The sequence below is a fragment of the Rhea pennata genome, chromosome Z (genome assembly GCF_028389875.1).
Source record: "Rhea pennata isolate bPtePen1 chromosome Z, bPtePen1.pri, whole genome shotgun sequence".
Classification (NCBI taxonomy): Eukaryota; Metazoa; Chordata; class Aves; order Rheiformes; family Rheidae; genus Rhea; species Rhea pennata.
Genome location: NC_084702.1, coordinates 52900499 through 52913623, shown reverse-complemented (window position 1 = coordinate 52913623; position 13125 = coordinate 52900499). Strand labels below are relative to the sequence as shown.

Genomic DNA, 13125 nt, shown 5'->3' with positions numbered 1-13125 from the left:
GCCAAATTGTCATTATAATAAATCTTCATCATAAAATATATGGAGAAATCTTGAAAACAGGAGGTCCTTGGGCAGCATGTTTGCAGATGGAAAGGATCATGAATTGCTTCTAATATCAATGACATATATTGATGTACTAAGTTATAGCACTTGACAAGGACACAGTGGAATGCTTCTGACTAACTTCTTTTTTTTTCTTTATCTGTAGGTCAAGATGTTATTAAATATAAAAAGTATCTTATGGATGTGCTCTACATTAGTTGTAACATATATGCTACCTAAAGGTAAGTCTATCGTACACAGAACTATTTATTATAATTCATTTTATTGACAGTGAAAGGCATAATGGTCCAATTTGTAGAGTGTATCCTACTATTTCCTGCAGTATTGTGTATCCAGCTTCACTTCTATGTTATATAACAAACCTACAGTTCCACTATATATATAGAGAGAGTCATAGAACTGGTAAGGTTGGAAGGGACCTCTGGAGATCCTGTAGTCCAACCCTCTCCCTCCCCCCCCCCCCCCCCCCCCCCCCCGCTCAAGCAAGGTCACCTAGAGCATGTTAGACAGGGTTGCAGCAACTAGAACCCCCTTGCTGAAGCCCAGGCTTGAACCATGGTCCTTTAAGACTCTGTGATGGGGATGTTTCTCCCTAACATTCGTACATGCCCATCTGATGTCTCATGAGGTTTTAAGTGCCACTGTAAGTTAAATAAAGTGCTATAGTGCTTTACATTATGTAAAGTAAACCAGATTCTCTTCTCCAAATTTTCAAGAATAGGATTTTAATTCTGCAACCCGTGCTTGTGAAGTGCTTGACCTGTGGGTCAGACATGTCTCATACTTTCATCTGCATGGTCTGGAGGGGAGTTCCCCTGCAACAGATGAGGAGAGGGCAGCCAGAATGGCTGACTGTAGTGGAGGACAGACACCTTCCACGGGAGCTTCAGCCTGGCACTGTGGAGGGGGCAGGGAGCAGTGCCTGCAGCATGGCACTTGAGAGCAAGAGCAGGCTCCTGGGACTGAGCTAGCCAGGCTGCAGAAGCAGTGCATGAAATTGGGGCATCTCTAGACTACAGGAATACTGGTCCCTTGCACCTCGCGGTCAGACCCCAAAGCATATACTCATGTATATCATGCCACAGCACCATTTTGGATTTATAGGACATACACTCTTCTACAGTTCCTACTTTCTGTATTCAGGGTAAGAGGTTGCATGTAAGAAGGACAGAGAATAAACCAGTAGCCCCAGTTTCTTCTTTGCTGTTAGCTAGTGAGGAGCAGTTGGGGCATGCATCTGGAGTGGGCACGGTGTCAGCCCCCTTGTTGATGGGGGGCTGTTATTAGCTGACCTATGTGATTTGAGTGGCCTTTAAGGTATTGAGAAGAGGCAGGTTCAAGGCTGTTGGGTCTGGAGCAGGGGTGCATTAAGGCAGATGCAGGTGTTCGGTTTATGTGATAAGGAGGAGTCTTTATTACTTCTCATGGTGACTACATGATAACACTGAAATATATATTCATGTGTGGTTGTCATGGTTATTTGAAAGCTTGATTCAAGACTTCAGTAAGGAAGCTACTGCAGACTCACAAAGTTATGATAACAGCAAGCCTCAAAGCAAGACAAGAGTAGTTCTTTTTTTCTGTTCTATTCTCTTTTTCTTTCCTATTCTGTCCTTATCAAACTGATACTAGTCCTGGAAAAATCAAACGTACTTTATTTATTTATTTATTTATTGCCAACTTGTCCATTGACTCTAGCAAAGCCCTTAGGTGGTGCTTTAAGATAAAAGATTCTTGTGCTTAGCAGAGTCAACTAAAAAAAAATGTAATTTTTCTTCCTGGAGCAGGTTGGGAGCACCATGTTTTACTCTTTTCTGCTGTTGCTTCTTCCTTAAAGCTAGTTTTGTTTTTCCGTTCTTCATTAAGTAACAACAGGCCAGGAAGACTACAACTGTCCTCAGAGACAACAGATTCAAAGCCTCAGGGAGATGGCCGGGGACAAAACCTGAGCCTCTGTTCTTTTATTCGCAGAGGGCTGAGACTGATTTGGTTATTAAATATTAATTTACTATGTTGTTCATATGAAGCATTCTGAGTAATTCTGTATGTTCTAGAATAAAATTCTAGGAAGTGTTTATGAGAAGAGGTCTTGGATTGCAAAGTCTATGTGGTGAACTTAAAATTTTTTTACTTCATGAGTTATAGCTTTCTTTAAGGTAGAAATGTCTATTTTAAGATATAGTAAGTGAGGATAAAATGAATAGCTAACTATAATTAGTTAACTTCAAAATGGAGCAAGTAGTTTTATGTCATTCACTTGAGGAAAGGTAGAAAGATAAGATTTTACCTGGAAAGCAGCTTTGGGATGGAGAAGTGCAGGGAAATGGAATAAACAAGGAAAAGGAATCGGAAAAGAAATTTAAACTTGACATTTCTGTTCTGACCTGTTTAAAATCTCCTGTTTACTTAGGGTATAGCTCCATGTCCATTATCTGAAAGATAATCTATTACATTTGTTAAAGGTCAGTTTTTAGCTGGATAAGATCTTTGATCTGACTTTCTGCTTTGCACAAATGCCAATGCTAGCAGAATTAGGGGATTGGGAACTCATCACTGGAAGCAGGGAAAAGTAAGACTGAGCCTTGTAGTGGTAGAATGTGAGTCTGCACCTTCAGATATCCCCTGATTTACTCTGCCTTTCATCACCTCTAAAATGACTCGTGTGGTCTCCAGAGTGGAATTTTTAGTATATAGACAAGTTCTGTATGAGCATCCTGGTTAGAGGTTCTCAAAAGTAGTAGTCGAGGTTCTGAGTAGTCCTTATTTGCCAGAACATTTGGGAAGGAATGTAGAAAGAGCCTTCTGCTCCTAGAAGTACGCTGTGGACATTGCGGCTTTTATTTTCAAAGTCAGGGCTGTACTTTTGTCAGAGATTCTTAAATGTATCCAAAGCATGGCCATAGTGAAGAGAACAATGATCATAAAATATTTTTTAGAATATATAGATTCTATAGGATTGATTCATATCCTTTTACTTTGAGAAATATCAGCTAATTCATGTATTACTGTTTCTGAGTATGGATATTACAAGATCACTGGCAAACCTTTCTAATACATCTGGTTTCTTTAGCTTAAAAAAAAAATCCCTGTCTTTGTGTCTAGAATAATAGACAGGGATTTGTGCAGCTTCATTTTTTTTTCTTTTTAAATTCTGAATTGGAATACAAAGCTGAAGCCTTGAAATCTTTCATGAAACACAAATTTCCACATCTCCATTCCCCAAATGGATTGGGGCACTCCACACATTCTATTTAAATAGTCCCTTGAATATGATGCATAGCAATATTTCCTTTCAAAAGCTTTCAGGCAAAATTATTCTGAAAATTTAAAATCTTTCTTTTCAAGAGTCATATGGGAAATTTGTCAAAAATGACACTTATATATTTAAAAAAAAGTTGAGCTTTGTTGAGCTGACATTTTCTTCTGGGAAAATGCTGTGCTGAAAACTTTCTAAGCATCCGTAGTATTTGGAGACTAACCTATTTTTCTGTCTGCCACTGTACTGGTCTCTAATCATCTGTCATTCAGTCTAAGGTTTAATTTTGGTATTATTCTAGCTGCTTAGTTTATTCAACAGCTTACCATAACATCTTCCCAAGCAACTCCTTTTCTCTGCCAAGTTCCCCAAAAGGCTTTATTTGGATATTTCAATTGAGTTGCCCCCTCCTTTTTTATTTTATTTAATTTTTTTTAAGTGTAAATCCTGGAATTCAAGAGTCTAATAATAGTCATAACAAAACTTTAGCTTTATTTAGAACACAAAGTTATAAGCATGAAACAACTCATCTTTGAGAATGGTCACATTCATAAATACCTAACATAGTTGCATGATGCACTCATTAGATTTTATGCAGCAACATAAGTATTTTTCTCTGCAAGCAAGTAGAGAATGGTCTTGTATGACTTCTTTAAGACTTTAAATTCCCAGGAGATGTATTTGTCAGGAGAGCAGCAGGAAATAGTGTGTAAGCTTCTGGGGTCACAGGAGCTCCCCTTCACAGGACCTGCGCTGTGTGCTCTGGTATACATGAAGGATTAATGACAGAAGTTAATGAACAAGGCTTACACCTATTGCTAGCTTGACATTTAGTCGTTTCAAACTAGCTGATGTTAGGATATTGTAGTTTACAAGCTGGATCTGGTGATTGTGCTCAGTAATGGCATTTATCTTTTAAGTAACTATTTGCCATGTCATGAAAGCCTTGTAATCCAGAAAAGAGTCCAAATCCCCTAAACTGCAGTATATGATATATTTCTAAGGAGTGTGTGCATATACATACATATCTCTATATAAACACTAGTTTATCTGTTGTTGTTGCATATGTGACATAAAATACATACGGGCAATGCATATGACGTTTGCATGTATGTGTATCTGTATACATGCTACATTGAGTTCTGCAGCTGGGATTTACTTTTGCTTGACTTTCTGTGATTTACTTGTAGAGTGCAAAACTAATTTATTCTTTACTTTTTATCTTCTTCAGTTACTCTGATTGCTCTGAGAAATTGCCTGGTAGGCAACTCAGTGAGGGTTTTTTGCTGGGTATCAGTCTCCACTGTCATAGCCCTATACAAGTTTGTGCAAGCAATACATTAATTTTGATTATTTTTTAGTATTCCCATTGAAAGATTTAGGGTTAATGAACATACGTCTCAAGTTCAGTTTTAGTAGTCACGTTCACAGAACACACAAGTTTCATTGATACTTTCTATGACTTCTGACAGGTGGGCCTCTGTAGCATATATGTAGGTAGGCTGTTGAACTCAAAAAGGAGATTTAAATATTCTTGTCTCACAAATTTGGCTTAAGAATTAGAATCTTTTACTCTTTAAATGTATGTTTTTGTCTGCTTATTCAGTAACAGCATTCTGTTCAGTTAAGATTAATTATATAGCAAAATAGTTTTTCTAAACCATGTTACCTCATCTAGGGCAATTTTTTTCTTTTTTGGATGCAGACTTTTTGTCCATTACAAAAACTGATGTTGTGGTTATGGTTAGTGTAATGTAACACTGCAAAGTTCTGTCCTTTTTTTTTCTTCTGATTTCTATTTTAAGAAGTTTGTAACTTTTACAGCAAAAAAAAAAAAAAGGTGTGTGTGTGTGCGCACACATAAACATACATATATGTATATGTACACACTTACACAAAGAATTCCAGGGAAAGAGACCTTGCTTTTGAGCAAGAAGTATGCTTATATTTTTTGTTCAGCTTCAAAAGAAAGATGTCAAGTCATACTTTGTTGCTAAGATGAGCTGATTTTTATAACCCAGATGGTAGACTGGGAGGACCTAAGGCGGTTTTGCTAACAAAAAAGGGATGGAGGGGAGAAACGAGACTTTTTTTTTTTTCCCCTCTCTCTACCTTGAGTAAAGCAAACTATCTTTACTCAAGGTAGAGAGAGGAAACCCTGCCAAAGAACTCCAAGAGATCTGGGTGCAGATTTACAGCTTGCTGAGCTACCTGCTTTTAAGAATGTTCCTTTCTTAACAATGCAGCCCAAACCTATTGCAGCATTTGGTTAGGTGATCTGGTAGGGAATGCCTCCAGGATGTCGGGGCATATGATGGGAAAAGGCTTTTGGCGGCCGCTGGAGCCTACCCAGCCTTTGCATACAGCATTGGCATGTGTCGCATCCCTCAGTGTTCCCTCAGTTCCACATACTGTCACCTCCTTGATAAACTGATACAAATGCATGACCTCAGCTTTGTCTTTGGGGAAGATGAGGCAGGAACAAGTTGTATGGAAGTCCTACCCAGTAACTGAGACATTACAGGCCTTTTTTCCATCAGGATGTCACATGGAAAAAGTTTTCATTCTGCCTTCTCATTACTCATTCTGATGTCTGAGATATTTAATATTTAAATTGAGAAAGACACAAAAGAATAACTGCTGAGGCACAACATCTAGTGAGTCTGCCGTAAATTGACTGTTTTGTGCTGCTCTGGGCCCAACACTGCGGTCTCACCTCATGCAAAACTCTCATTGACTTTGCTGGGATGTGCAGTAGGTGCCCAGGTGATTTGAACTTAGCTGTGTATTTTCTTTCTTTATTTTCTACATATTTTCCCTAATGTATTACTTGTGCTTAAGAGCTGTATGTATTAATTACCAACAGAAAAAATGCTTATTCATCTATTTGTCATCAGGCAGTTTAGTCGCTTCAAAAAACTGTCCCTATCTTTTTAAGGTGCATGGTGTTACTAATATTTTAGGTCCTACGTGGCTGAGTGAAGAGATGGGATTAAAGAATGTTCAATAGTAGAGAATTTCTGTTCTAAAAAAATGGCAAATACCTTCCCGTCTCGGCTTGCGTTCAAATTTACAAAGAGTTACAAAATATTTTGTCGCTTGATGGCTTGTTTCTATTTTGCTGGCCATGTCCCATCTAAAGAATAATTTATACATTCCATGAATAGTAGCTGAAAAAGAGACATAATATGGAGTGTGAGCCTGAGGTAAAATGTAGAAGGGATAAAAGGGGTACATATATGTATATGAGAAGAGATTGATGCTTTCTGCATTGGCCAGTAATTCTGCTTGACTAACTAGCTTGGATTGCTGCAGGAGGTCCTGTTTTTTGGAACAACACAGGAACTTCACTTAATCCAATGCTTCAATTACAAGCTTGTATTCTTTCTCTTCCTCTTGTCCATCTGCAAGTCAAAACAGAGAGTGCTTTTATAAAGTGCTTTATAATACTTTCTACAGTTAGACAGATGTATTTGTAGCTACACAGTCTTCCTTATTCTGGGATACAGCCCAATTTATGATAGATCTAGTTTGCGTATCATGATGATTTGTGTTTGCTGCCAAAAGCTTTCTGTCTACTGAATGTGAAGACACAAATTTTTAAGGGAGGAAATTTCCTCAAGGTTCAATACTGATATTCCAGATCACTTGCAACCAGAAAGAGATCTCTAAAAGTTATTAAAATTCTGTTGGCTGGGATAATTGAGTAGGTCATTTTTCATCTAAGAAGTTCCTGTTACATATCTAAATGACAAGAGATCATGATAAATAGTAAATATTTTGAGACTGATTTTAATCTCCCACCTGTGCAATTTGGCAGTAATTCCATCACAACTGATAGGACTGAGCCTTCATTTTTTTTTTTAGTTCTACTGCACTGTTATTCACTGAAGTTGCAAAAAAAGTTAAAGGTGATATAAGAGCTACTTTTATTTTCCTACTTATAAAGCCAGTCCTTCCTAGTTTATAGCAATCAATTGATTCTAGGGAGACAATCTGTATTTCCTTACAGGTGGTATTCATTACTTCTTTTTAAGAAATATATACCATCAGAACTTTTGAGCTAGTCTTTAAAAACTTCTACTGGCTTGTCTGTAAGCCTTAGGAGTTCTCCAGCCTTCAATTCTCTTATTGGGCCTGGCTTTATCTTTCTGATCTTACAAGTAGGTTCTTGCTAGACCTGAGTTAGGTATGAATGGAAGTAACCTGAGCACTTCTGTTCCAAATTCTGACTCTTCCTTGCTCAGTCCAATTCTTTCATTTTTCTAGTTATTTTCTCTAGTATTGAAAAGTATGGATATCAAGTTGATTATTCTTCTATTGAATCATTTGAAGGTAATACTATTAGTATTTTAGGCTGTATAAAGGTCTCTATCTCCGATTAAAAATAATCAACTTAAGCATTTTTTTTTCTATTTTTCATCCTCATTCTTTTCTTTCAAAATCTCCACTGTATATGCAGAGATGATATTTTTGATGATAGATGGACAGAGAGATAATATTCTTGTGGTGATGTCTCTTATTTCACGCATCACTGTGGTCAGTATTTATTTAAAGATACTGTATTCCTAAACTTTATGAATCCTAGCTTGCTTCAAATTAATGATCAGAATTTTCAGCCTTTCGAAAGTGTTTGAGTGCAGGACAATGAAAGATTAAAGAGATATATGTGTGTGTGTGTGTATCTACGTATATATGTAATTGTACCATACTTAATGTTAAGATTGAAAGCTGCTATATAATAGTGTCTAACAGAAATCCTTTTTTCAGACATTTGCTTTGTGGAGGTTGGATGAACAGTAGTCAACTTTCCCCTCAGGATATTGTCAGATGGAAGCATTTCGCTGTAAAGTGTTTGCAGCTGGCGATGTCGTAAAATTGATAAAGGTCCTATCATATCAAATTTGAGTCAAGTAGGGACTTTCTGTACACTTTATTTCCTTCTTTGTTTTAACATCCTAAAATACTTTATTTCTGCAGTATGTTAAAGGCTCTGTGGCTGCAAGGAAATAATTTTAAAAGAATGACTGGTTAGAATCTGATGGAAAGACTTTTGTTTCAGCATATACGAAATAAAGAGAGTTAGCCCTTGAAAGAATAGTGGAGTAGGAGATGTAATCTATGCAAAGTTATAGGCGATGTTTTACTTTTAGGATGCGAATGCATAAACAAGCAAGTAAGGTAAGGCAGAGTGCGAACGTAGGGCGTGCCAGCGACTGTGCAGGAGCTCCTCTACGTGCATGCTGCTGGCCAGCAGTATGTGCGGCAACTCGCCGTCCTTCACTGAGAGCGGTTTCGCTTCTGTGAAGTAACAAAACATAGCTCTTGCGGTTCAGCTGTCAGCTGAAAATATCAAAATAGTTCGCAAAGGAGCTCAATAACTTTGTGGCTATAACAAATGGAGAAAATAAGTCAGAGCAGTGAATTAATTTGGCCAGATAGGAAAGGGGTGGAGGCAAAATTAGAGCCTTTGGGCTTAATCAAGGGCCCAGGATATTGGAGCATGTTCTCTTTTTAGATTGTACTGATCAATCTGGGTATGAATCAGCTAAGGACCATGAGATTCAGATCTTCAATGACTGTGAATAACGATGAAATAACAATGATGTGATTTCTCTTTTCCTGTTTTCCTGGTGCACTAATGTGATTTCTCCTTTCTCCCCTCTCCCCCCCCTCCTTTCTTCTAGTTAAAGCAGAAAAAAAAGCCCTGGTAAAGGGATCTCTCTCTGGAACTTCAGTCCTGCCATGCTTCTTTTCAACTACACCCACTATAGCCTCCAGCTATGCAGCCGAATATCTTCGAATCAAATGGTCAAAGGTTGAACTGGATAAAAACGGAAAAGATGCAAAGGAAACCACAGTCCTGGTGGCCCAAAATGGGAACATCAAAATAGGCCAGAACTACAAAGACAGAGTGTCTGTTCCAACCCACTCAGAGGAGACCGGCGATGCTTCGCTGACTTTCTCTAAGCTGCGTGCGAGTGATGCAGGGGTGTACCGCTGTGACGTTATGTATGGAGTTGAAGACACACAAGGCATTGTGTCGTTGGCTGTTGATGGTAAGGATTTGTTTTATTTATTGTCAGCAGTGATTCCAGTTAAAACCGTAAAAGCTAGTAATTGCCATATAACTAGAAGTCATTTAAAGGAGCGTCTTTGGCAAAAAAGTTCTTCCTTAACTGTTGACTCTTCCAGTTCTCTTCTTTTCTTTTGTTTATTCTTAAGAATCTTTTCTGGTCTGCAGTTTCCCTATTTCTCCTTTTTACTTTTTCAGAGGCTACTCCTGATCCTCAGAACAAATATTACTTGTTTGTTCTTGAAGTAGTTTGATACTTTGTTTAATTTCATATCCTTTGCAAGATGAGCTCCTGCTTTTACAATCTTTTTTTTAGGAGAAATCTCTAAAGTTTTCCAAAACCAGCCCTTTTGAGCCATGGTGCATAGTGTAATAATATAATGTGTCTGAAAATGTCTTTACAAGTGTCTTTACAAGAAGATAGACTTGGCAGGCAGAAGCAATTTCTTTTTAATTGTTTATGTAGGATGAGAAGAAGGAACCGCCTTGTCACTGGAGCTCTAGTTGGCCTATCTTGCCACTGGGCATGCAAAAAATAACTAAACTGAGAACCACTCTTTTTATGACAGAAACATCAAACACAAAGGAAGAATTTCCTTTTTTCCCAGTTACAAAGTTTGGATAGTTAGGAGGAAATCTATCTGGCTGAAACTGCAGGAAAACAAGAAGGGAGATAACTGCTGATGTCCTCTGACATGGAAGATCCAGGACTAGGAGCTAGCTTTCAAATACCAAGGAAACAGCATCCAAAACTTTGAGGGGAAGAAGTGTCCATGTAAAGGAATATAACCGACAGGACTTTCAAACACGTGTAAGTGACAAAGGAGCACCTGGTCTATATGTTTTGCTCCTAAGAGCATTCTTATGCAGCACAATAAGTACAGGGCAGAGACTGCTCCAGAGCCCAGTGCTGTATAGCCCTGTCAGTGTGGCACTGAGCCTGAGCTAATAAATTGCACTGAAAGGCAGGACATACTAGCCCAGGCACTGTGCCATGTTAATGCAAATTCTGGACACAAATTTTTCTGTGTGCTCGGGGCAATGTTGTGCTAAGTGGATGTACCAGCTTGCATGAACATTAGCTTGCACGCTTTGCCATGTGCTCCTTTGCACTTAGGTGTTTTTTGAAAGTTTCGTGAGAATTTATTCCAATGACTAAATCCCAAAACAAACATTAGTATCGGCTGCTGGAAGTCATGGCTTTGGCTAAGATTTTTCATACGCTTAATACTGCATTGTTCTTCCAATATGTCTAATACAACTTTAGCAGTCTTTTGGCATTGATTCAATGAAAGATTTTGGAGGTGTGGTCTTAAATTGGAAATACAATAAATCAACATAACTATTAATGTCTGTATAACTTCACAGGCTGCTTATTCCTATTGGCAAAAGCAGAAGAAATTCTGTTTTGAACATTATTTTTTCAGTAACTAATGTATCTAGCATTCCTTATTCATTTTAAATTGCTCCCCTGACTGCCTGTCTATATCCAGGAGCAGCAGACATTTACTGCAATAAAATATCTGATGATTTATTCCAATACTTCAGCTTGTATAGTTAATGATGTTACAAATACTATATGAGATTCACAGTTCTTTTTTTTAATTAAAAGAAAGTTTCACACACCTTTCTGCAATGGCTGTTTCTTATGGTTACTCTAATGTCAAAATTTAGGAAAAGGCCAGATCTTGATCTAAATCAAAATAGCATTGTTAAGTTCTCAATTGTGCACTCATTTTTTTTATTTTCTCTAATAAGTAAACAAATGTCATTTATTAGGCTCAAAATTTTCATATGAATATTATTGCCTCTCAATATTTGTGCCCTCATTTCATTACAGATTTCTGGATTCTATGTGATTTCAGCTTTTATTAAAGTAAAAAGTTGGTCCCAAATCCAATCAGTTTTCATTGTGCTGTCTTTTTGAATCTGCAGCCTAAAGTAGTAACAACAGCCTAAGGAGAAATATGATCTTTTGTACTTACTTTGTGTACGTTCCTCACTGACTGTCATTACCGCAGTAGTGGAGAATCTTCTTTTCATACTGAAAGTGTTAACTTCAAAGTTGGCAGTTAACATAGTTCAGCACTGTGTTTTGGTCAGCTCTTCTGAGCTAAGTGGAGCTGATGCAGGTGCTCGTGTGGGAGCCCTGGGAAGCCCTGGGAAGAGCAGTACCAGTTTTGCTGGTACAAGAAATCAGATAACTGATTTCATTACTCCAATATAACAAGTGCCAAGTGTTAGCTGAAGGGCAGTAGCTGAGCATGCGCAAACTTTAAGCTCATCACAAATGGAGAGTGAAATGCATTCTTGTAGCGCGCTTTCTCTGAGGTCTAAATGGTCATGTTTTACTTTGCTTTGCGGTAGATTAAAAGCATGTAGAAAAAGAGGTTATTCTGTCTCGGCTGATGCTGCAGTAACTTGATTGTTGTCCTGAACCTAAAGTGAAGCAGAATCCTTTCATTTAAGATAGGAAGCTTTTGCAAAATTCCCTGTGTAAAGGCAATTCAGATGTAGAAAGAAATGTTATTGATATTTCAGAAAGCAACATGCCTTTTCCTTGTACAGAATGCATATGTTACCTTTCAGATAGTGGAAGATAAAGATTTTGTAAAGCACATGGTCAAAGTCACTTGTAACCATTGTTTGCCGCTATTCTTTAAGTGCCAACACCCTTACGTGTGTTGAACTGAGTCAAATTTAATAAATTTGTTAGAAATGGCCAAATAAACTCTAGTTCAAGTCTCATCTGGCATAAATCTGTATAGTTCTGCTGAAGTAGGTGAATTTTTTGCTTTTATTATTATGATTACTTTCTGGGTTTTGTTTACTGTTTTATTTATTTATTTTTTTTTAATCAATGCAAGATTTGAGTCCTGTATGTTTCTAAATTTTTCCATTTGTTTGGACACTGCCTCAAATAATGACTTTCAAACAAAAAACACACTCCAGCATCAATGAAGCTAGTTGGATAAGTTTAGATAGTTGTGCTGTTTTTTCTTTTTTTTTTTTTCCCCATTGAACTTGTTACAAGTAAGTTAACACAACTGAGAGAGCTTACCTGAATAAGAAAAAAAAGAAAAACATAGTTGCCATTTCTTACCTTTCATCTGGGTTTGTTAGGAATAAAAGCCCTCACTGAACCCAGTGTGTATCAGATGAACAACTTACTAGTGATGCAACTTGCGGTGCAAAATGTGATTTTGCAAAATGAATTCTCCCTTTAGAATATAATTTTTTTTCCAAGTTAAGCTTTACAAAATGAACAGTTGATATCAGACACTGAAAATAAATAGTAAAATATTTGAGACTTGATTTCTTTTTTCTAAACCTCAGAAGACCAAGATTGCTCACAAAAAGATGCATATAATTGTGCATCTAGTTTGTCTGTGTAGGTATCACAAACATGGTTACAAATTTGATAGTTTGCATGTGAATATCTAGTTAATTCGCACTTTTTAGATGAAAAAATAAACTTCTGAAGTTCAGAAGAGTCTGATTTGTATGTTATTAAGCAACGGGATAGTATTAGTTTTATCATTAAATGGGATGTATATGCAAAGCCACCTTCTTTAACCACTAGGAACCTGTTCTCCAATGTTTTGATTCAGGATGCCACAGCATCAAATCGTACATCACCATATGATTATTTAGGTGAGAATCTGAGTAGAAGATAGCATATTTCCTATTCTACAGTCATTTAATGTAATCATTGCATAATTTATGCTCC

At 37.4% G+C, this 13125-nt stretch overlaps 1 protein-coding gene across 1 annotated transcript in view; it reads left to right on the top strand.

Moving 5' to 3' along the window:
* The first annotated feature begins 214 nt into the window (after positions 1–214).
* The window catches only part of VCAN (versican), a 103446-nt gene continuing 90535 nt past the window's right edge, over positions 215–13125 (top strand). Inside the window, exons 1-2 of the mRNA XM_062599602.1 lie at positions 215–284; positions 9007–9378. Of these exons, the coding sequence (XP_062455586.1) occupies positions 215–284; positions 9007–9378 (442 nt within the window). The remainder of the gene's footprint in view (positions 285–9006; positions 9379–13125) is intronic.